General features: G+C 41.3%; 1 protein-coding gene across 1 annotated transcript in view; it reads left to right on the plus strand.

Annotated features, from left to right (window-relative positions):
- Nucleotides 1-11,339: 11,339 nt before the first annotated feature.
- Nucleotides 11,340-24,044, plus strand: part of brsk2b (BR serine/threonine kinase 2b) — a 421,778-nt gene continuing 409,073 nt past the window's right edge. Inside the window, exon 1 of the mRNA XM_060911874.1 lies at nt 11,340-11,433. Within this exon, the coding sequence (XP_060767857.1) occupies nt 11,340-11,433 (94 nt within the window). The remainder of the gene's footprint in view (nt 11,434-24,044) is intronic.

The raw sequence follows: 24,044 nt of genomic DNA on the forward strand, positions 1-24,044 counted from the left end.
GGCACGAGTCCTGGACTCGAGTACTACAAGCCTGCTCTCTATGCATGTTAGTCTGTTAGCTATGACTTTAGATATTTTTGGTCACAGTTAAACAGATTTATACCACAGCACTGTTGAATTCTCAATTTTGATTGGCCAGAAGGTATTGACTAGATGTTGGTTGTTTCTATGGCAACAGTTAACACAGGGATTATATGATGCTCCATATAATCTAAGGCTCATAACAGACGGGTTACAAAAAATCATTATATAACAAAGGGAAATCTATAATTGTTGATATAGTGAAGCTTACTGGAGGGAGATATTTCATTTTTAGAATATTTATAGAAGGAATCTTCAGTATGAGTGCTTTGTAAGAGTCAGTAAATTTTCCACCATGGAAAACTTTGTGCTTTCCAAGTTGGTTTCTCTGTAACATCACAACCTGCACAACATTAGATACAACCATAAATGGATAAAACATAAGATGTATTATTTTTAGAAAATTTTTAAAATGATTGATGCAGTGGTTAGCACTGTTGCTTCACAGCAAGAAGGTTCTGGGTTCGAGTCCTGTGCTCGACTGGGAGTTTGCATGTTCTCCTCATGCCTGTGTAGATTTCCTCTGAGTGCTTTGGTTTCCTCCTGCACTCCAAAAGACATGTGGATTAGGTCATGTGCACTCTCAGAAAATAAAGTACCGTATTGCACCTTTAGAAGTACAGTGGCTTGTTACTGGGGCAGTATCCTCTAGGGTACTTATTTGTACCCTTTATATACTGACTGGGGACATATATGTACATTTTTGGCCCTAAAAAGGTACACGTAGTTACCTTGAGGTCCAATAATGAGCCCTAGGGGGTACATTAGTATAGACTGTACCTTGGGGGACAGAAATGGACTCCTACTGTACCCTTATTTCTGACAGTTTGGCTACTCTGAATTGTCCGCAGGTGTGAATGGTTGTTTGTCTCTGTGTTGGCCCTGCGATGGACTGTCCAGTGTAAACCATAGGTGCTAAAGAAGGCAACTGGACTCGCTTGAAATCCTTGAAGGAGGATTTCAAGCAAGTCCAGTTGCCTTCTTTAGCACCTACAGTTTACGACGACCTGGATGACTGAGAACCTTCACAGACAGACCGTCCAGTGTCTACCCTGCTTCTCGCCCAGTGTCAGCTGGGATTGGCACCAGCTTCCCTGCAACCTGCAATGGATAAGCGGTACAGAAAACGAATGAATAAACAATCATTTTTGACAAACTGCTGTGGTTTAAGAGGAATAAAAGACTTTGGAACATACTTTATCATACTGATCCAGTATTGGTTATTTCTCTATAACAACATGCCCCATTGTTCGATTTCTTACTTATGTGTCCATACACAACAGGATCAGTCCCATCATTCCTTTTCATGTTTACATCAGAGATATTATGTACATCATAAAATTCACGTTATATCTTTCAACGCAATATAGTCATGTACACAGGACCCCCAAATATTTAAGTCATTGGAAATGTACTGTAAGATATATATATATATATATATATATATATATATATATATGTTATTTACCAGCTGCAGCTGGGAGGTCCGTATCGTGAAATACCGTGACTGAGGTCTTGAAAGTACTGAGCGAAGTCCTCTGGGCCGAGGTCAGTATTCAAGGCTGAGATCACGGTATTTCACCATACGGACCGACCTTAAGCTGGTAAATATTTATTTTTTTCTTTACCAAATTCTAACAGAAAATGAGAGCGCCCAAAAGGGAAAACCGAGCCGAGCTGCCATTTTGAATCCTCATTTACGGCTGTAATACAGATGGCTTCCTCCTCAGTATACAAGTGCACTTCCATGGCAGGAATAAACTACATTTTGCCCCTATTTATACAAATAGGAGTCATTCAGGATTCAGCCATGTTTTTGCTTGGCGTCAGCAACAGTTACAGGTTTTTAGCTTTCTCCTGAAATGTTTTCTTTTATTTCTTCTTCCTCAGGGTAGTAAAACTCGCTTTCGCTGTGAACACTGTCATTATCACTATCCATGATGTAAAATTAATGCTATTCTCCTGAGAAATGCGAAAATAAATGTTGACAAAAATTGCTACTATGTTTGTTGTTGTTGTGAACGAGCGAGTCGCCAGAGGTCCGTAACTGGGGTCCGTATCGTAGGATATGGACCCGCTCACCAGCCAATCAGAGCGCAGGATTTGATGGAAACCAGACCGTGAAAAAAATAATTAACAATTATTCCACGAAATAAATTCGTACATGAACTGATAGCCAACGAGAGAACATTTCGTTCTCTCTTAAATTCTTAATTTTGATTAATTTTAGTAAAATTCCCTCAATAGGTCATTTATTTACTACAAATGCCTTCGGAAAACAACCGAAACATAAGAGTAGAATGATATTTTGTCATATTTATGATTATTAAGAATTTAAAGTAAAAGAAACAGCCTTAATTCATATGTACACTTTATTAGGTTTAATTAGTTTGTTAGCTTGCATACTCATCTACATTTATTGCCCATTTTATCAGATTACCTATCATATAGATCACTTTGTATAAGCATATAGACCCCTTCGCATGTTTGTAAACAAACCGACCGTTGCCAGGATGCGCACGCAGCCTGGACTCAGAAACAATGGCGCTGCCCATAGACCGGCATTATGAGCTGTCAGATTATGCAAAACAATTGTCGTTACACGATCGAGAATGCTACATAAATAAGTTAACTCTAACAAGTGGACATCGCCTACCGGATCCGCATTTAATTAAAGAGTGGACGGACGATGTTAGTAAGTTTTCCTCTGATACCTGAAGGCAGTCATATGTACTATTTACAAAAAATGTCAAACTCAAAAAAAAAAAAAAAAACAATTTACAAAAGTAGCCTGCCATCAACATTCTGGTTACAGCGAGACTACAACTTGATTAACAATGGGACATTCATATTCATTTTGTTTTAATCAAATTATGCCAGTGATGTGATGGCAATGTGGCTTTAGCTACAACAGCAAATACCAACACTAAACAGCAATTTGCAGGAGGTAACGGCATGAAAGGAATGATAGTGTAAAGAGTGCAGCGAAGAGAAATCAGAGCTGCGTAAAAAGCGAGAGGCAGAGAGCAGAAATGAAACTGAACGGGGCGGGAGCTAGGTTAGCGCAGTCAGCATAAGTTGGCATTTAGAGTGAGGGCACACAATTTTACCTTTCCATCCTTGCTTTAAAATTGTGATTTTCGGCATACACAAATAATGATGGCACAAAATCTGGACTGCTTGAGTCAAGCGAGACCTCTCCTACAAACAAAATTGCATGCAAAGCTAAGTTAACATGCTAACAATATTCATTACATTGTGTAACTATGACCCAGCTAATCAGACAAACGTTACCAAAGTATTTTGCTACATCAATAAACGAAGACTAGAAAGAATAAAAAAGAAAGATTTAATAAATAGCCTGATCTTACCTGTGATGAAGTGGGTGCTGCAAACCCGCGCGTTTTTGATAGTGCTTTCATCCCAGTCTACATGTTTGATGGCTTGTAGCCATAGACGTCGGCGAATTTTTTGGAATGGGTGAGATCCTGCTGGAATTCTGTACATTTTAACCCCATCACTGCTACGATTCTGACACCCGACAACAGAACAACTAGGCATTTCTTCCAAATATTTCTTCTCGTCTCTATCGTCGCTGAGTCTTTTTTGGGTCCAGGCTGCGCGCGCAATTTCCTCTTACGTATGAATGACGTTTACTGCGAAGGGGTCTATACTTAACAGTTATTCCACAAAATCGAGTTGGACATGAGCTGATAGTCATGTACGACGAGATTGAGTGGAATAATTGTTTTATTCTATCCACATTCACTGGATTTTGAGAAACAGAGCATTTTTATTTTCATTTTTTGCAAATTTGATAAATAAAAACTTTATATAAAATGTCCAGCAAAATCATTTCCACTTCGGCGGACTTATTAAAAACCTATTGATGGCTGTACAATTTGATTTTGGTGTTGTTTTTTTTGTAGAAAGTGCAATCTTGTTGTTGTGCCAAGGTATAGAATAGCTTTAGACATTCATTTAATTCTTACTTGGACATTTCAGTTGTGTAGTTTTCAAATTTCTTTGAGCTTTTGAACAAGTCTAAAAAAAATTCAACAATTTTTAATGCTTAAAGACGAAGAATGTAAACAAACTAGCGAAATGACTAGCAATTTGTGAAAAATGCTATGATAATAATTCTTGAAAAATAAAAAAAGATATGTTCTTACCATGAAACACTTTCATTCCATATTTTGTTGCTTTTTTTGTATGTTTTGTGGTTTTGTTTTTGAGTAGAGTTTTTATTTCATCCTTGGTTGGTTCAGCAACACGCGCTGCCATTTTGTTTTTCTCTACTGACGGTATATGAGCTGATATCCTAGTAGTAGAGTAGCCAATCAGAGCATGCAATTACTCATATCCAGTGAATGTGGCTCTAATTATTATCATTTGTCTGCACTTTTCTCTTAGTTACATCAAACATTAAGGCAGTAAACAGCCAATAATGTAATCAAAGCCTCTCTTTTTTTAGTCTTTCTTTCCAATCACTCATTCCCCACTTCATCATTTTAATTATTCCGTATGTCCTAATTGCATTTTACAATGGAATAAGATTGTCCAAATTATAATAATTTCATGATCAAAAAGCCATGAAGTTATTCCACAGACTTCAGTGTGGTTTGTTTGGCAGTGGAAGATGGGTTTTTGAGTTCTCCTCTATGAGTAACTAGAGTGACACATTTCACATAAAAGAACTTCATGGTTGATTGCACTGGAGTTGTGTATTTTAGAGCTGAAACAATAGATAAAATGTCACGGACAATAGAGATGTAAATAATCAAGAATTTACTTGTAACTAAAAGGTCAAATTACAAATACTGACACACCACCCTTTGAGAAGTCACGGAGTGCGCATGTTTGTAGGTGTGCCTGGGGAGTCAGAAAATAGTGACTCCGTTTTGAACCCTGACTTAGGCCCTGTCCACACGGCAACGGATTCAGGTGAATCTGATAAAATTGTTTATCGTTTCGGCCTGGCGTCCACACGGCACCGGCGTTTTGGGTGCCCCAAAACGAAATCTTTTGAGAACGGGTTCCAGAGTGAAAAAATCTGGCAACGGCGCCGTTACGAAGTCGTCTGGATGAGTAGAACGGATTTGTTTACGATGATGTCACAACCACATGACTGTCAGTGCTTCACGCCAGGTAGAAGTGTAATGAACTCGATGCGAGTTGTCAACAAATCCTATAACTTGGTTCATGAAACGCGCTTACAAAATATTTTCACTGTGAATATTTATTGTGTAATGGTGCAAAGTGAGAGAGAGAGAGAGAGAGAGAGAGAATAGCCCTTAGGGCAGAGTCTTTAGTCCAAACACTGTGGAAGCAGTACCAAACCGCGCACCGCCCGTGCGCTTTCCAAAAACAAAAACAATCCTGCCAGCAAACATAGGAAAAAAAAAGGAGCGATCTCACCTCTTCAGATGTTGGTTTAAGTCCGACAATACATTCCTCAAAAAGGGCATAGAAGAACAAAGTAATCCATCAACGTGTAGCATTCAATTTATTCCAGACCATTAAAGAATTCTGGAGGATATCAGAATGTTGGCGTACCGGCTTCCATCTACCCCCATTCATTCCTTTTTCCGAGTCTTTCGTTTTATGCTACTGATTAATAATCTAAACTTTATGTGGCTGATGCTACAGAAGAAGGGGTTTATGCGCATGCGTCTACTTCTTCTATTGTTCTGGTGTCTCCGATGGGACCGTCTTACAGCGCACGTAGTGGTGTGGCATGTGTATTGCATCGTTTTCAGCAAGCGTTGCGTTGCCATATGTACCTGAAATTTTACTGATCCGTTGCCCATGTGGACGCGATATTTAAAAAAAAAATCTCGTTGCCGTTGTCGTGTGGATGTATCATGAGTGTCCTCTCATATGGACATTTTGGAACACTCCAGTGGTGAAGATGTGCCAAGTCAGTAATACTCCTTCATTAATGGAATCATCTGTTGAGTCGACAGTTTCCAGAACACGTTCAAAATTCTTTAACAGCACCACAGTCGTCCACACAGTGCCCGTCTAACACCTTTAAATAAAACAATCGGACAGTATGCTTGTCTAGATCACAGCTTTGCTTAGACAAGAAACTGAAAGAGAGAAAGGGACAGTGTAGAACCATGAGCTCCAACCTGAACAGATGTTCCCAGTAACTTCAAAAGAGCATAGCAGCTCTGAAGTGTTACTTTGGAATGTGGTTTTGAAACAGATCCAGATGCTCCTGGTAGCATCTGACTGTCCATGTGTCAGATTATCAAGCCAAGAACCACTAGAGCTACATTTTATTCTGACAGCAGCTGCTTTAATAGCCACATTTTTCAGAGGTACCTGTTCATTGGGCAGAATTTGAACTGAAACGATCCAAGGCAGGGATTGTGTTCAGACACTATTTAGTGTCACGATATGCCATAACTTCCAGCACATTTGACAAAGCTTACCAAAAAAGCCATCATAACCAAAATGGCTTCAGGAAAAGCAGATCAACCACTGGCCAGATTCTCACTGTCAGAAGAATCATAGAAGGTGTTAGAGCAAAAGATCTTCCAGCTGTATTAGTTTTCATAGATTTCACCAAAGCCTTCGACTCCATCCATAGAGGCAAAATGGAGAAAATATTAAGAGCATATGGTATTCCATCTGAAACTGTTGCAGCCATCGTGATGCTCTATAAGAATACAAAATCACTTGTAAGATTACCAGATGGGGATACCGATTTTTTCAACAAACAAGCTGGCATGCTACAAGGAGACACCTTAGCTCCTTTCCTCTTCGTCATCACCTTAGATTATGTATTGAGAACATCCATAGACAAACACAATAGCTTAGGTTTCACACTCACCAGAAGACAATCACGCAGATTTCTAGCAAAAACATTTACTGATGTAGATTATGCTGACGATTTAGCCCTCTCGGCAGATATCATCGCCAACGCTACCAACTAGAAACCGCTGCCCAAGATGTTGGTCTATATGTCAGTACCTCAAAAATGAAATACATATGTTTCAACCAATAAGGCTCAATGCAAACCCTAGGAGGTGAATCCATTGAACATGTTGAATCTTTCTGTTGCCTTGGCAGTGAAATAGCATCCAGTAAAAAAAAGACCTCAGCATGCGTATTGCTAAAGCCTGGACTGCCCTCCACAAAACGAATCCTGTGTGTGTGGAAATCCAATCTCCCCAACCACCTAAAACGTAGCTTCTTCAGAGCATCCGTTGAATCCGTATTGATGCACAGTGCCACAACCTGGAATTTAACAAAATCACTTGAGTCAAATCTTGATGGAACATACACATGCATGCTGCGAGCCATATTAAACATCTCATGGCGTGACCACCCCACCAAAGCTCAGCTATATGGAGATTTACCCCCATATCAGAGACCCTGAGAGAGTGCAGATTGCAATTCAGAACAAAACAAGAACTTGCTAGTGAATTGCTTCTTTGGACCCCTCGACATGGCCATCTTCGTGTGGGTTGTCCTGCGACAACATATATTGATCAACTCTGTTCAGACACTGGGTGCAAACCAGCCAATCTCCCAGCAATGATGATGGATCATGATGGATGGCATTGGACGGGTCAAGTTTATCTGAGATCGCTCGACCAATGATGATGAACCAAAAAAGCTATAATTGACAAATAAGCTAGTTTGGTAATGTGGGATATTATGAAGCAACTTCTGGTGATCTATAAACACAATTATGAACATGAATAGGACTATTAGCTATGAAGGACACAAACAATTTACCCTCACTTTGTAAACATAGGCCTTCACTTCTTAATTGGAGTGAAAGCTTGGTCTTCCAGGTTTACTCTTGAGAACCCCAGAGGACAGCCACTATTCAAATGGGACAGCCTTTATCCCAGAAGCGGTTGATGGTTCCTAAAAACTCTGCATAGATACTCCATTCAAATGGGAACAACACACATGATACCACCACCATGCTTCTCTGTGGGAATTGTGTTCTCAGGGTGATGAACAGTGTTGGATTTCAGCCAAACAATTCAATTTTGGATTCATCAGACCAGACCATTTTTCCTACATCTTTGCTGGGTCTCCAATATGCATTTTGGAAAACATCATTGGGATTTCATTTGCTTTTTTTCAGCATTGGCTTTCTTTTGGCCACGCTTTCATAAAACCAGACTATGATTGTGGATTTCTCCAGCACCTTCAGAATTATGGGCTATTTTCTATAGATTCATGACCTACATTATAATCCCAATTAAGTCCATTTCAGTTCCAGATTATAACACTACAAAACGCAGAGAAGTTCCATGGGGTTGAATACTTATGCAAGGCACCGCATTGCATTTTAGTTTATACTTTGGTTTGTGATTTCTTCTGTGCCAGAAAGGAAATCAATTTTCAAGCTCTATCACTAACATATACAGTAATATATGAAATCAGAAAAAAAATTAAACCCGTGACAGGAGAGATAGATTTCTGATATGGATATGGATTTCAGTAATGGGATTAGAACCAGGCTGAGCTTTATGTGTTTGCAGGGTTGCCAGGGTGGTGGATTCAAAACACTATTTTTTTTTATTATTTTTTTTATTTGAATAATTATTTGCTTATTTATTTGATTAATTAATTTGGTCTTCATGATACAAGCCCATCACTGTGCTTCTAAATCAAATGCTATATAAAAATAACATGATGATCTCAATGGTTTCATCAATTAACAAAAAATAATATGACAAATAAAACAGCAAAAATATGCTATTTGGCCAAAAATTTGTGGACTCCTTCCCATTACACCCAAATGTACTTGTTGAATGTCCCATTCCAGATTTAGTCTTACTTTGCTGTTATAATGATCTCCATTCTTCTGGGAAGGCTTTACTATATGTTCAAGCTTAGTTGTGAAGATGTGTCCATTTTGCAACCAGACCATTAATGAGGTCAGGCACTGAGGTCCGATGAGGAGGCCTGGGGTGCAGTCAGCGTTCCAGTTCATCCCAAATGTGTCTAGTGTTGTAGAGTTCAGGACTCTGTATGGGACACTCCAGTTCTTCCACTCTGACCTTGGAGAACCATAGCTTCATGGACCTCACTTTGTGCCAAGGGCATTGTCATGCTGGAACACGTTTGGGCAGTGAAGGGAAATTGTAATGCTCCAGCATACAAAAGTATATAGCTTCCTAGTTTGTGGGAACAGTTTGGTGAAGAGCCACGTATGGTATGGCTGTGATGGTCAGGTGTCCATACAGGTGTCATTTTACAGGTATCCATATACATCATCTTCTTCGTCCCATAGCCAGCAAGGGCCGTAGGGGCACCACTGAAGACATTTTAACCATCCATCATTGGTGTGTCTAGGGTATTTTAAACTTGGCAGAGCCAATCCCTCTCCAAAATTGATCAATTGGATGGTGGCACAGTGGTGTAGTGGTTAGCACTGTTGCCTCACAGCAAAAAGGTTCTGGGTTCAAACCTGGTGGCCGAAGGAGGCCTTTCTGTGTGGAGTTTGCATGTTGTCTCCATGTCTGCATGGGTTTCCTCCGGGTGCTCCAGTTTCCCCCACAGTCCAAAGACATGCAGGTTAGGCTAATTGGTGGCTCTAAATTGACCGTAGGTGTGAATGTGAGAGTGAATGGTTGTTTGTCTCTATGTATCAGCCCTGTGATAACCTAGCGACTTGTCCAGGGTGTACCCCGCCTCTCGCCCGTAGTCAGCTGGGATAGGCTCCAGCTTGCCCATGACCCTGCACAGGATAATCGACTACAGATAATGTATGGACGGATGGATGTCTTTGGACTGTGGGGGAAACCGGAGCACCCATTGGAAACCCATACAGACATGGGGAGGACCACTACACCACCGTACCACCCATCCATAATCATCCATCCGTCCATTATCTCTAGCCGCTTATCCTGTTCTACAGTGTCACAGGCAAGCTGGAGCCTATCCCAGCTGACTATGGGCGAGAGGTGGGGTACACCCTGGACAAGTCATCAGGTCATCGCAGGGCTGACACAGAGACAAACAACCATTCACATTCACACCTACGGTCAATTTAGAGTCACCAATTAACCTAATCTGCATGTCTGGGAAGCCAGAGCACCCGGAGAAAACCCACGCAGACACGGGAGGAACATACAAACTCCACACAGAAAGGCCCTTGCCGGCCGCTGAGCTCGAACCCAAGACCGTCTTGCTGTGAGGCGACAGTGCCACCCCCCATCCATAATCATCTCATCTCATCTCATTACCTCTAGCTGCTTTATCCTGTTCTATCCCAGCTGACTACGGGCGAAAGGCGGGGTACACCCTGGACAAGTCGCCAGGTCATCACAGGGCTGACACATACACTACCGTTCAAAAGTTTGGGGTCACTTTGAAATGTCCTTATTTTTGAAAGAAAAGCACTGTTCTTTTCAATGAAGATCACTTTAAACTAATCAGAAATCCACTCTATACATTGCTAATGTGGTAAATGACTATTCTAGCTGCAAATGTCTGGTTTTTGGTACAATATCTCCATAGGTGTATAGAGGCCCATTTCCAGCAACTCTCACTCCAGTGTTCTAATGGTACAATGTGTTTGCTCATTGCCTCAGAAGGCTAATGGATGATTAGAAAACCCTTGTACAATCATGTTAGCACAGCTGAAAACAGTTTAGCTCTTTAGAGAAGCTATAAAACTGACCTTCCTTTGAGCAGATTGAGTTTCTGGAGCATCACATTTGTGGGGTCGATTAAATGCTCAAAATGGCCAGAAAAATGTCTTGGCTATATTTTCTATTCATTTTACAACTTATGGTGGTAAATAAAAGTGTGAGTTTAGAGTCACCAGTTAACCTAACCTGCATGTCTTTGGACTGTGGGGGAAACCGGCGCACCCGGAGGAAACCCACGCGGACACGGGGACAACATGCAAACTCCGCACAGAAAAGCCCTCGCCGGCTACGGGGCTCGAACCCGGACCTTCTTGCTGTGAGGCGACAGCGCTAACCACTACACCACTGTGCCACCCCCCCATCCATAATCAGTAGTTTCAAAATAAATGGAACACTACAAGGCATGAGTCATGAAAATGCAAACTGGTAATCTGGCAACCCTTAAGTGCGTCTTTGCTCTCTTGCGCCATCTGCAGGTAGATAGAGATAGAGAGAGTGAGAGAGAGAGAGAGAAAGAGAGAGAGCTGGGCGGGGAAGGAGTTGCTCCTACTGGCCTTGAGAAAGCCGCACATAGCGGACTCGCAGCTGATCGCTGAAGCATCGCTCCTTTTTCACTCTAAAGCCAAAATGTCCTCTTTATCGGGGAAAGAGAGCTGCGCTCAGCACGCCTCCTACGTGGGACCGTACCGGCTGGAGAAGACACTGGGCAAAGGACAGACAGGTCCGTGCGCTTTTGTGCGTCTCTCTCTCTCTCTCTCTCTGTGTGTGTGTGTGTGTGTGTGTGTTAGGTACCCTCTGCACGCGCTGAACTGATGCTCATCCTCAGCATCACGCACCGGCTGGGCTGCGTCTCATCCCGCACAGTGACACTACAGTTAGACAGTTTGGACAGATCTGTAATTTCTCGCACACTTTTGCACTCAGTTGCATGGCTCTGACATTCACTTGTCTCCACTACGAGACGTTTATTAAAGTTGCTCTGTGCAGTTGTCACTTCAGCTGTCTGTTCTGCAGATTATTCCCGCCGGTTAAAGCGTTCAGTCCGGATTTTGCGCCACACGCGACTGCAGCTGGCACTGGGATCAAATGTGATTTGAGATTAAACGGTATGGACTGAATGGTGTGTGCGTGTGTGTGTGCGCGTCCTGCGCTTGGACACATCTGGTGTCTCGAAACAGCGCTTCTTCATGATGCTCTGCGTAACAGCGCGCCCCCTACTGGTCACCTGGAACGTCAAAATCGAAGCATTTCAAACTGAAAAAGGGACTTTTTTATTCATCCATCCATCCATTATCTGTAGCCGCTTTATCCTGTTCTACAGGGTCGTAGGCAAGCTGGATCCTATCCCAGCTGAATATGGGTACACCCTGGACAAGTCGCCAGATCATCGCAGGGATGACACACAACCGTTCACACTCACATTCACACCTACGGTCAACTTAGAGCCACCAGTTAACCTAACCTGCATGTCTTTGGACTGTGGGAGGAAACCCACACAGACACGGGGAGAACATGCAAACTCAGCACAGAAAGGCCCTCGTCGGCCACTAGGCTCGAACCCAGGACCTTCTTGCTGTGAGGCGACAGTGCTAACTATGGGCGAGAGGCAGGGTACACCCTGGACAAGTCGCCAGATCATCGCAGGGCTGACACACAACCATTCACACTCACATTCACATCTACGGTCAATTTAGAGCAGACCTGGGCATTTTATGGCCCGCGGGCCGCATCCGGCCCTTTGGTTCATTCTGACCGGCCCGCATAAGGTTAATTAGAAATTACAAAATAAACGTATTTTCTAATTTTATCTCATGCAATGACTGAATGTGCATTGCTTTTATTTTGAAGTTGTGTTCAACAAAAACGCAATGCGCGCGACATGAACATGACATGAAATCCCACGAAACCTAATCCCGCGATAACTACTTCCGTAATTTGTCCAGACCAACCACAAACTTGTACGTCATCCTTCAAACGGTCCAGCCAATCACATAGTGTGACGTCACCAGCAAGCGCCAGAGCCCAAGCCGATCTGTAGATCTGATACCTACACCGAATCGACACGGCATCATTATTATAATATGATGTATCTTGCTTGATATTTGGAGTAGAAAGACAATATTGTGATGTCTTTATTGTGTTTTGGGGTGAATGTGACTGAAAAAAAATGGTACAAACGTTCACATTTTGTTAACCATTGTTTTGGGAAATTTGATTGAATAAATGACCGTTTTTTTTGTAAGGCAACCTCGTTTTTTCCATACTCTTACCAGTCTTAGCAGCTTGTAAAAACAATGTTATTTACTGCTTTATATAAAGAAATACAATTAATATTACGCAGAATTTAGTTCAGCCTTTTGGTCCGGCCCTCCCCAAAATTTTCTGTTTCTCATGTGGCCCCATGGAAAAAATAATTGCCCACCCCTGATTTAGAGTCACCAGTTAACCTAACCTGCATGTCTTTGGACTGTGGGGGAAACCGGAGCACCCGGAGGAAACCCACGCGGACACGGGGAGAACATGCAAACTCCGCACAGAAAGGCCCTCGTCGGCCACTAGGCTCGAACCCAGGACCTTCTTGCTGTGAGGCGACAGTGCTAAAGACTACACCACCGTGCCACCCCACTTTTTAAAATAATTTTTATTTATTTATTTATTTATTTATTTTTTAGCATTCTTGTGCTGTAGCTTTAATTTTACTTGGTGTGTTAAGTTTAAAAGCTGCTCAGGACATGTTGCATCGCCACCTCACACCTCCATGGTTTCTGGTTCGATCCTGGGGGTTTTCACGGGGTCTTTGGAGATTTTTACGTCTGTCTGAATGGGGTTTTTTGGGTTTCCTCTAATTACCCCCCCCCCCCCCCCCCAAAAAAAAAAACCCCAGCAAAACATGGCAGTAGGTGGATTGGCGACTATAAATTGATTAACATTTGCCGTTGTAACAACTGTCTCAGGCAGGTTGTTCCACCAACAGACCACTCGGTTGCTGAAGAAATACAGTCTTTTGTTGCTCTTGACAGCGTTCTTTTTCAGTTGTAGACTATGCCGTCTTGTCTTGGTGTTTGTCTTCATTCCTGTTATGCATGCATTTGTATCGTATTTTTCATGCACATATACAAATTAGCCCTGCATGTGTGTGTGTGTGTGTGTGTGTGTGTGTGTGTGCATGGTACCCTACAATAGACTGGCATCATATCCTGAGTGTATTCCCATCTCGTACCCTCGGACAGGCTCTAGATCCACCGTGACCCTGACCAGGATAAAACTATTACTGAAGATGAAAGAAAGAAAGAATGATTGCTTCACATGATGCATATCACAATAAATAGAATTTGGTACAGAAATAGATTTCAGTGTGCAGTCAGTGTTTCTCCTAAATTAACTGGTTTGGAGGGGGGGTGCACTGGATGAGGATGGTCACCTGCAGGACCCCTCCCTGCGGCTCCTATTCCAGAACATTTGGACCTGAGCAAACGGTTAAAGGAGTCATGTTTAAGTCTTCACATTTATTTTAGAACAATAATTAGAACAATATAATGGTGGGGAAACACTGCCAATGTGTTAACGTGTTACTGTGAGTAAGAAAGAAGTTGGTTGGTTGTAGTGCTGACATGAAAAGCTTATTGTGTCAAATGTACCACAGTGTTATGTTGCCCAATATTATACTGATTGAATGTGTTGATTCATTTTCTTTAGCAGCAGCTGGTAGTGACAGTAGTGACAACTTCAAGGTTTACAGTGGTGCTTGAAAGTTTGTAAACCCTTTAGAATTTTCTATATTTCTGCATAAATATGACCTAAAACAACATCAGATTTTCACACAAGTCCTAAAAGTAGATAAAGAGAACCCAGTTAAACAAATGAGACAAAAATATTATACTTGGTCATTTATTTATTGAGGAAAATTATCCAATATTACATATCTGTGAGTGGCAAAAGTATGTGAATCTTTGCTGTCAGTATCTGGTGTGACCCCCTTGTGCAGCAATCACTGCAACTAAACGTTTCCGGTAACTGTTGATCAGTCCTGCACACCGGCTTGGAGGAATTTTAGCCCATTCCTCCGTACAGAACAGCTTCAACTCTGGGATGTTGGTGAATTTCCTTACATGAACTGCTCGCTTCAGGTCCTTCCACAACATTTCGATTGGATTAAGGTCAGGACTTTGACTTGGCCATTCCAACACATTAACTTTATTCTTCTTTAACCATTCTTTGGTAGAACGACTTGTGTGGTTAGGGTCGTTGTCTTGCTGCATGACCCACCTTCTCTTGAGATTCAGTTCATGGACAGATGTCCTGACAGTTTCCTTTAGAATTGGCTGGTATAATTCAGAATTCATTGTTCCATCAATGATGGCAAGCCGTCCTGGCCCAGATGCAACAAAACAGGCCCAAACCATGATACTGCTACCACCATGTTTCACAGGTGGGATAAGGTTCTTATGCTGGAATGCAGTGTTTTCCTTTCTCCAAACATAACGCTTCTCATTTAAACCAAAAAGTTCTATTTAGGTCTCATCCATCCACAAAACATTTTTCCAATAGCCTTCTGGCTTGTCCGTGTGATCTTTAGCAAACTGCAGACGAGCAGCAATGTTCTTTTTGGAGAGCAGCGACTTTCTCCTTGCAACCCTGCCATGTACACCATTGTTGTTCAGTGTTCTCCTGATGGTGGACTCATGAACATTAACATTAGCCAATGTGAGAGAGGCCTTCAGTTGCTTAGAAGTTACCCTGGGGTCCTTTGTGACCTCACCAACTATTACACGCCTTGCTCTTGGAGTGATCTTTGTTGGTCGACCACTCCTGGGGAGGGTAACAATGGTCTTGAATTTCCTCCATTTGTACACAATCTGTCTGACTGTGGATTGGTAGGGTCCAAACTCTTTCGAGATGGTTTTGTAACCTTTTCCAGCCTGATGAGCATCAACAACGCTTTTTCTGAGGTCCTCAGAAATCTCCTTTGTTCGTGCCATGATACACTTCCACAAACATGTATTGTGAAGATCAGACTTTGATAGATCCCTGTTCTTTAAATAAAACAGCGTGCCCACTCACACCTGATTGTCACCCCATTGATTGAAAACACCTGACTCTAATTTTACCTTCAAATTAACTGCTAATCCGAGAGGTTCACATACTTTTGCCACTCACAGATATGTAATATTGGATAATTTCCCTCAATAAATAAATGACCAAGTATAATATTTTTGTCTCATTTGTTTAACTGGGTTCTCTTTATCTACTTTTAGGACTTGTGTGAAAATATGATGATGTTTTAGATCATATTTATGCAGAAATGGAGAAAATTCTAAAGCGTTCACAAACTTTCAAGCACCACTGTATATTAACACATTCGTTCTAATACGTCATTGTTTCTGTAGTAACAAGTTACAAAGGGTTGTGCATGGTGGATGCTTGACATAAACACATATGTGTTACATACAATTACAATGTGTGTAATTGTTGCTGTGGTGAAGTTTTCTATGAGGAGACGTTTATAGTGTTTATAGAAGGAGTCTCCAGTGCCACTGTGGTCAAGCCGTAAAGTTTTTTGACATGGGAAAGTCTTCAGAACCGAGAGCTTTGTGGTTTCTTGGGAAAGTTACGAATGGCACTTTTGTCTTATTAACTTCAAGAGAGGTAAAATGAAAGCCTGGTGAGGGAATCACTGTTTACAGCTGCTGTAACACAAGTGACAGGAACTAACTGCTTTCATGAACATTTCAGAAAATTAATCAATACTTAGGAACTGAGCACGAGGTCTTTATGGGAAAATATCAGACCGAGGTCTTGACAGTATAGACCGAGCCATACAAAAAGACGAGGTCTGATATTTTTCCGTAAAGACCGAGCAAGCGAGGTTAATATGGAGTTTATTATATGGCTTTTTTATTTCTAAGATTAAAATAGACGGTCATTATAATGAGGCTTTCAGTCACGTCATATTTGTAACATAGTTGAGTCACGCATGCAGAATAAACGGCTAGCGGTTTCAAAACTGAATTTCTGTTAGCAGTTAGCGGTTTCTGAATGCTCTTCGTTGCTCATTTCTTGAATAACTTGGCGACTCTTGTTTGTCTTTTGTGTTTCAGTCACTTTTGATTCAGTTTTGATTTCCAATGAATCTTTTTTTGTTGTTTTGTTTTTGTTTTTGTTTGTTTTTTGCAACATTGAAAGCCTAGGCCTTGGAAAGAAAGTCCGTAATTGCTCACGGGCATACTGCCCGCCAAGGAACCAATCAGAGTGCACGATTTTACCGAAAGTAGCTCATGCCATATAATAAACATAATTATAACAAAGTATGATGCATCATCAGCCTGTCGCTGATTAGTTTCCTATAACAGCACTTCCTGTCATGCTTTATTCCTTACAATGGGGATTGGGGATGTCATCAGTTTCTCAGAGAAATTGTTTTTATTTTTTTTGTAACCAAAATAACCAGTTAGATATTTTCACATTACTATAAGCCATTTTTAACTGTGACAAATTTCATGTTAATTAGTTTTCGTTATTAAAATGCAGTATCTTTTGCCATATCATTTCAGCTTTCCTCAAAGGTGCTTAGGGTAACTAAGGGTTTTTTGGGGTTTTTTTCTACCAGAGTGCTGCTTTGAACCTCATCCAATGTGGAAACACCGTAATAGAGTTTAACGCACGATTATCATTAAGGGTTCACCTAGCGAGGAACCCTCTAGGCTTTTAGATCTATTTCACATCATACAACTCTAACAGTATTTACATGATTTGATTAAATATAATTGTATTTAAAAAAAATAAGTCCTGTGCAAAACACTTTTTTTTTTTGCTGACTGTATATTTTTTTATATCAAGGGCTCGTTCTATTTTTCTTTTGGGTTCGACATCTGAAAGAGACATTCCCTGTTATCAGGTTTTATATAGGGCCTTTAAAGGAGCAGTCCACCGTACTTCCATAATGAAATATGCTCTTATCTGAATTGAGACGAGCTGCTCCGTACCTCTCCGAGCTTTGCGCGACCTCCCAGTCAGTCAGACGCAGTCAGACGCGCTGTCACTCCTGTTAGCAATGTAGCTAGGCTTAGCATGGCCAATGGTATTTTTTGGGGCTGTAGTTAGATGCGACCAAACTCTTCCACGTTTTTCCTGTTTACATAGGTTTATATGACCAGTGATATGAAACAAGTTCAGTTACACAAATTGAAACGTAGTGATTTTCTATGCTATGGAAAGTCCGCACTATAATGACAGGCGTACTAACACCTTCTGCGCGCTTCGGCAGCGCATTGATACGGAGCTCAGATATCAATGCGCTGCCGAAGCGCGCAAAAGGTGTTAGTACGCCTGTCATTATAGTGCGGACTTTCCATAGCATAGAAAATCACTACGTTTCAATTTGTGTAACTGAACTTGTTTCATATCACTGGTCATATAAACCTATGTAAACAGGAAAAACGTGGAAGAGTTTGGTCGCATCTAACTACAGCCCCAAAAAATACCATTGGCCATGCTGAGCCTAGCTACATTGCTAACAGGAGTGACAGTGCGTCTGACTGCGTCTGACTGACTGGGAGGTCGCGCAAAGCTCGGAGAGGTACGGAGCAGCTCGTCTCAATTCAGATAAGAGCATATTTCATTATGGAAGTACGGTGGACTGTTCCTTTAAGGGAGGGTTAACTCCTTTAGGACCATTTAGGATGGTAGATTTAACCTGTCGAGGTGTGTAATATGGCAAATAATATAATTTACATGTATAGCGTTTAGCAGACATCCTTCTACAGAGCAGAGTGATGTACAGAAGTGCTTTATAAATCCTCATGCTAGTACAAATAGGTCAGGATCTAATAATAATGCTATTATGCTCAAGCCCTATTAGTGAGGAGATAATGCGAGGAGTTGGTACAACAACAAAAACAGGACAAAATATATATTTTTTAAATAGTGATTATGTAAGTGTTGGCAAAGAAGTAGGTCTTTAGACTTCATTCGAAGATAGTCAGTGACTCAGCTGTTTTTGACACCCACAGGAGTTCATTCCACCACCTTGCTGTCAGGACAGAGACATCCGGAAGTTTGTATTTCTTGTACTTTGAAGGATGGCGGGTCAAATCGAGCTGTACTCGAGGCTCAGAGGGAGTGTAGTGCAGATCAGGGTGTAATAAATACCTTCAGGTCGGTCCGTTCTTGTCTTTGTTGGCTTTAAATGTGATGCAGACTGCTACAGGTTGCCAGTGGAGACCATGAAACAATATTGTGACGTGGAGGAGAACCTGAGGAGATCCAAAACAAGTCGTATCATCAACGTACATCAAAAACATTTTCAGGAAACACAATATTTCGGTTTGCTAACCAAGGATGCTTGATGGAACCGTTCCCCCCCACACCCACAAGTGTATCGTTATTGATCTTGCTACAATTCATTTGGTGCTCAGTGTGTTGTAAAGCCCTGAATGACCAATGGCCTCATCTTGCCTGGAGTTGATTGAGTGCAGTCAGAGTTGTGTGACTGGGTTTGTCCTCTGTGGTTGAGTGTTTGGAAGTTAGGAAGGATTTAAGCTGTATACATCCACGTAAATGCTTAGACCAAAGTCCATGCGTAATCCTCAAATCAGTCAGCAGAAGGTCTGACAGACTGCTGCAGAGACTATGCTGTTGTAGTGTTTTACAGAGAATTGATGTGAGCATGACTTAAAGGGGAACGGAAGTCATTTTTAAACTTGCTTTATTTCTTAATTAACGTGTTATTCAATTACATTTTCGGTTTTAGTAACCTTATATCGTGACTCATATTGGAAACTAATTGCAATTAAATATTATACTTATCGGCCTATTCGGTTTTTAGCCATGTTGAATTTAGTTCGTTTGGTCCACGGCAGGCGTCGCTTATCCGCGCGATCTTCACGAGACTTGTGCATGACCTCGAAACGTGAAGTGTCAGCCAGGTGTCAGTGCCGCCATTTTGAAAACTGTTTTCCGAACGAAATATTGCACAAAAACAAGTTTAAATGACAATTACTGCCTACTATTTTTCAAACTTTCCTGATTGCTGTCAAAACAAACAAAACTTCCGGTTTGATTACGTCAGCATTCGAAAGAGAGCGCGCGCGTCTTTTGACAATGTTGGCAGATGTTGGTCGCTTTGATTTCCACTGTACGTTTTACTTCCGTCCTACGATGTCTCGCACAGGTCTCAACGAATCTCGTTTACAGCCATTGCTTTGACATATGGACTGATATATTACATAGCATAATTCAAACACTCATAACTTGCTATAGCAGTGACAAAATAGCGATCAAAAATGCATTCCTATATTTAATAAAATGAGATAAATAGAATTTTGATAATAAAAAATTTGCCTTCGGTTGTCCTTTAAAAATTGACTGCAAGATGCGTAAGCAATGTAATACTACTGATATAGACCCCTTCGCATGTTTGTAAACAAACCGACCGTTGCCAGGATGCGCGCGCAGCCTGGACCCAGAAACAATGGCGCTGCCCATAGACCGGCATTATGAGCTGTCAGATTATGCAAAACAATTGTCGTTACAAGATCGAGAATGCTACATAAATAAGTTAACTCTAACAAGTGGACATCGCCTACCGGATCCGTATTTAATTAAAGAGTGGACGGACGATGTTAGTAAGTTCCCTGGTATACAATGGCCAGATATATACTCGTACCTTACTGACAAGACTTCAGTGTACACCCACGAAAAACTTCGTGCCTACAAGTCTTTAGACGCATATGATTATGTTATGTGCGGGCATGTACAGAACGTGTTTTACACTGAAATTGTTTTAATCAAATTATGCCAGTGATGTGATGGCAATGTGGCTTTAGCTACAACAGCAAATACCAACACTAAACAGCAATTTGCAGGAGGTGATGGCATGAAAGGAATGATAGTGTAAAGAGTGCAGCTAAGAGAAATCAGAGCTGCGTAAAAAGCGAGAGGCAGAGAGCAGAAATGAAACTGAACGGGGCGGGAGCTAGGTTAGCGCAGTCAGCGTAAGTTGGCATTTAGAGTGAGGGCACACAATTTTACCTTTCCATCCTTGCTTTAAAATTGTGATTTTCGGCATACACAAATAATGATGGCACAAAATCTGGACTGCTTGAGTCAAGCGAGAGCTCTCCTACAAACAAAATTGCATGCAAAGCTAAGTTAACATGCTAACAATATTCATTACATTGTGTAACTATGACCCAGCTAATCAGACAAATGTTACCAAAGTATTTTGCTACATAAATAAACGAAGACTAGAAAGAATAAAAAAGAAAGATTTAATAAATAGCCTGATCTTACCTGTGATAAAGTGGGCGCTGCATTTTTGATAGTGCTTTCATCCCAGTCTACATGTTTGATGGCTTGTAGCCATAGACGTCGGCGATTTTTTTGGAATGGGTGAGAGCCTGCTAGAATTCTGAACATTTTAACCCCATCACTGCTACGATTCTGACACCCGAAAACACAACAACTAGGCATTTCTGAGTCTTTTTTGGGTCCAGGCTGCGCGCGCAATTTCCGCTTACGTATGAATGACGTTTACTGCGAAGGGGTCTATTACAGTACCTTAACATCTTTATTGGAGCTAACTCGTCTGGTTTCTAATCTGTGAGCTAGCTGTGGCCTCAGAAGTGCAGGAGCACATTGTAACCCAAAAGAAAAGAATATCAATTACTCTGTAATATGTCTCTCTTAATACCTTGCCTGGTGTTCCTGCTTGTACACACTGTATTTAAAATGAGACATACATTTAAAAGACATTTATAGCCCAGAACTGTTGAATTCTTGAATCTGATTGGTTGGAAGGTGTTGATTTTTCCTATTCCAGTATTATATCCTATATTATTCTGTCCACAGTCATGGGATATGTGTAGTCATGCACTCTGATTGGCTACTCTACTACTACGCTATCAGCTCATATACCGTGAGTAGAAAAAAACAAAATGGCAGAGCGCATCAAGTCAGATAGATCATTTTATCAAGTGTTTAAAAGAAACAAAAATAGCTAAAAGAATATAGTTTTTTCCTCCCCAATATCTCCTGTTCCACACTCCAGCTCAGTCGGTGGCAGTAATGCACCTTTAAGTTGGTTTGCCAACCACCAAAAAAAAGTAAAGAAGAAGAAGAAAATGGTGGAGCGTGTTGCTGAACCAACCGAGGATGAAATAAAAACTCTACTCGAAAACAAAACGCCGAAAAACACACACACAAAAAAAGCAACAAAATACGGAATAAAAGTATTTGATGGTAAGAACGTATCTTTTTTAATTTTCAAGAATTATTATCATCGCATTTTTCACAAATTGCTACTGTCATTTTGCCGGTTTGTTTACATTCTAAGCGGAAATGATTTTGTTGGACGTTTTATACAAAGTTTTTATTTATCGGATTTGCAAAAAATTAAAATTAAAATGCTCTGTTTCTCAAAACTCAATAAATGTGGATAGAATAAAACAGTTATTCCACTCAATCTCATCGTACATGGCTTATAGCCAACTCGGTGCTACGTGCCTCATCAGCTATCAGCTAATGTACGACTCGATTTCATGGAATAACTGTTAATTATTCTTATAGTAACAACTAATTCACATGAAGTTGTATAGCAGATGCTCTACATAATCTAAAGTGAGTAATAAATAGATTGCAAATGTTATTTTACAAAGAGAGACATAATTGTTGAGTTGATGAAGTTTTCTGTAAGATGTGTATTTAATATTCATGTAAAGGGTCTCAGGTGACACCACTTTGTAACAGTCAGTAGGTTTTCCGCTACTATAAAGTCTTCAGGACAGAGCACGTTGCACTTGCTGGTTTTTCGGTAACGTGACGAGCTGCGTTTTTTTTTTTTTGTCATATTAACTTCAAGAAAGTGGACAAAACAGAGAATGTCAATGTACCAAGTGTTTATAGATGCTGTAACATAAGCAATAACAAGAAATAACTTGCCTCATGGATGTTCCACACCATTACAGGAGGAGTCATTGATTCTGGAGAAAGATTGTTCATATTCAGACTCGACAACCAAACAAACACACACCACCCTTCAGTGCTCCTTCAGAAGCTCCGCCCACAAATTCATTGACAAGGCAACGACACTAACAACTGGTCTTGCTGACCAAAAGAGAAATATGGTGGTGTAGTGGTTAGCACTGTTGCCTCACAGCAAGAAGGTTCTGGGTTCAAGCCCAGTGGCTGATGGGGGCCTTTCTGTGTAGAGTTTTCATGTTCTCCCCGTGTCCGCGTGGGTTTCCTCCGGGTGCTCCGGTTTCCCCCACAGTCCAAAGACATGCAGTTAGGTTAACATGGGGTGACCTTGGGCTGAAGTGCCCTTGAACAAGGTACCTAACCCCTGACTGCTCCCCGGGCACTGTAGTATGGCTGCCCACTGCTCTGGGAGTGTGTACGCGTGTGTTCACTGCTTCAGATGGGTTAAATGCAGAGGATGAATTTCACTGTGCTTGAGTGTGCATGTGACAAATAAAGGCTTTGTCAAATCTGAAACAAAACAAACGAACGACGCAAACACATCATCCAAACCACAAGGAAGTAAAATCTAGCCACAGTTACTAGTTTATATTCTTTCAACAAAACAGCAGTGACCTAAGAGAGGACTATAGTTTTGTAGCTAAGCTAACAAGAAAAGTCACGTTACCTAATATAGCATTTTGAATTATGCATCAATCCAACTAACCCCACTGTGTTAGCATACTTGTGTTTTTAGGTCTATGTGGTTATAAAACCCTTTGCAAACTTTGCACAAACAAATACCATGATCAAGTCAAGTTGCTTTATTGTCATTTCAAACATATGCAGCTGGCACAGTGCACAGTGAAACGAAACAACGCTCCTCTGTGACCATGGTGCTCCATAAAACAACGCAGGACTACACAACACTACACACAACTAAATAAGAATACATAGGAATACATAAAGTGCACATGCGCAAACATCGCAAGACAGTGTTTACTAAAACAGGGCGATATCTCATCTCATTATCTCTAGCCGCTTTATCCTTCTACAGGGTCGCAGGCAAGCTGGAGCCTATCCCAGCTGACTACGGGCGAAAGGCGGGGTACACCCTGGACAAGTCACCAGGTCATCACAGGGCTGACACATAGACACAGACAACCATTCACACTCACATTCACACCTACGGTCAATTTAGAGTCACCAGTTAACCTAACCTGCATGTCTTTGGACTGTGGGGGAAACCGGAGCACCCGGAGGAAACCCACACGGACAACATGCAAACTCCACACAGAAAGGCCCTCGCCGGCCACGGGGCTCGAACCCGGACCTTCTTGCTGTGAGGCGACAGCGCTAACCACTACACCACCGCGC

This window comes from Neoarius graeffei, chromosome 27 (assembly GCF_027579695.1).
Source record: "Neoarius graeffei isolate fNeoGra1 chromosome 27, fNeoGra1.pri, whole genome shotgun sequence".
NCBI classification, from domain to species: domain Eukaryota; kingdom Metazoa; phylum Chordata; class Actinopteri; order Siluriformes; family Ariidae; genus Neoarius; species Neoarius graeffei.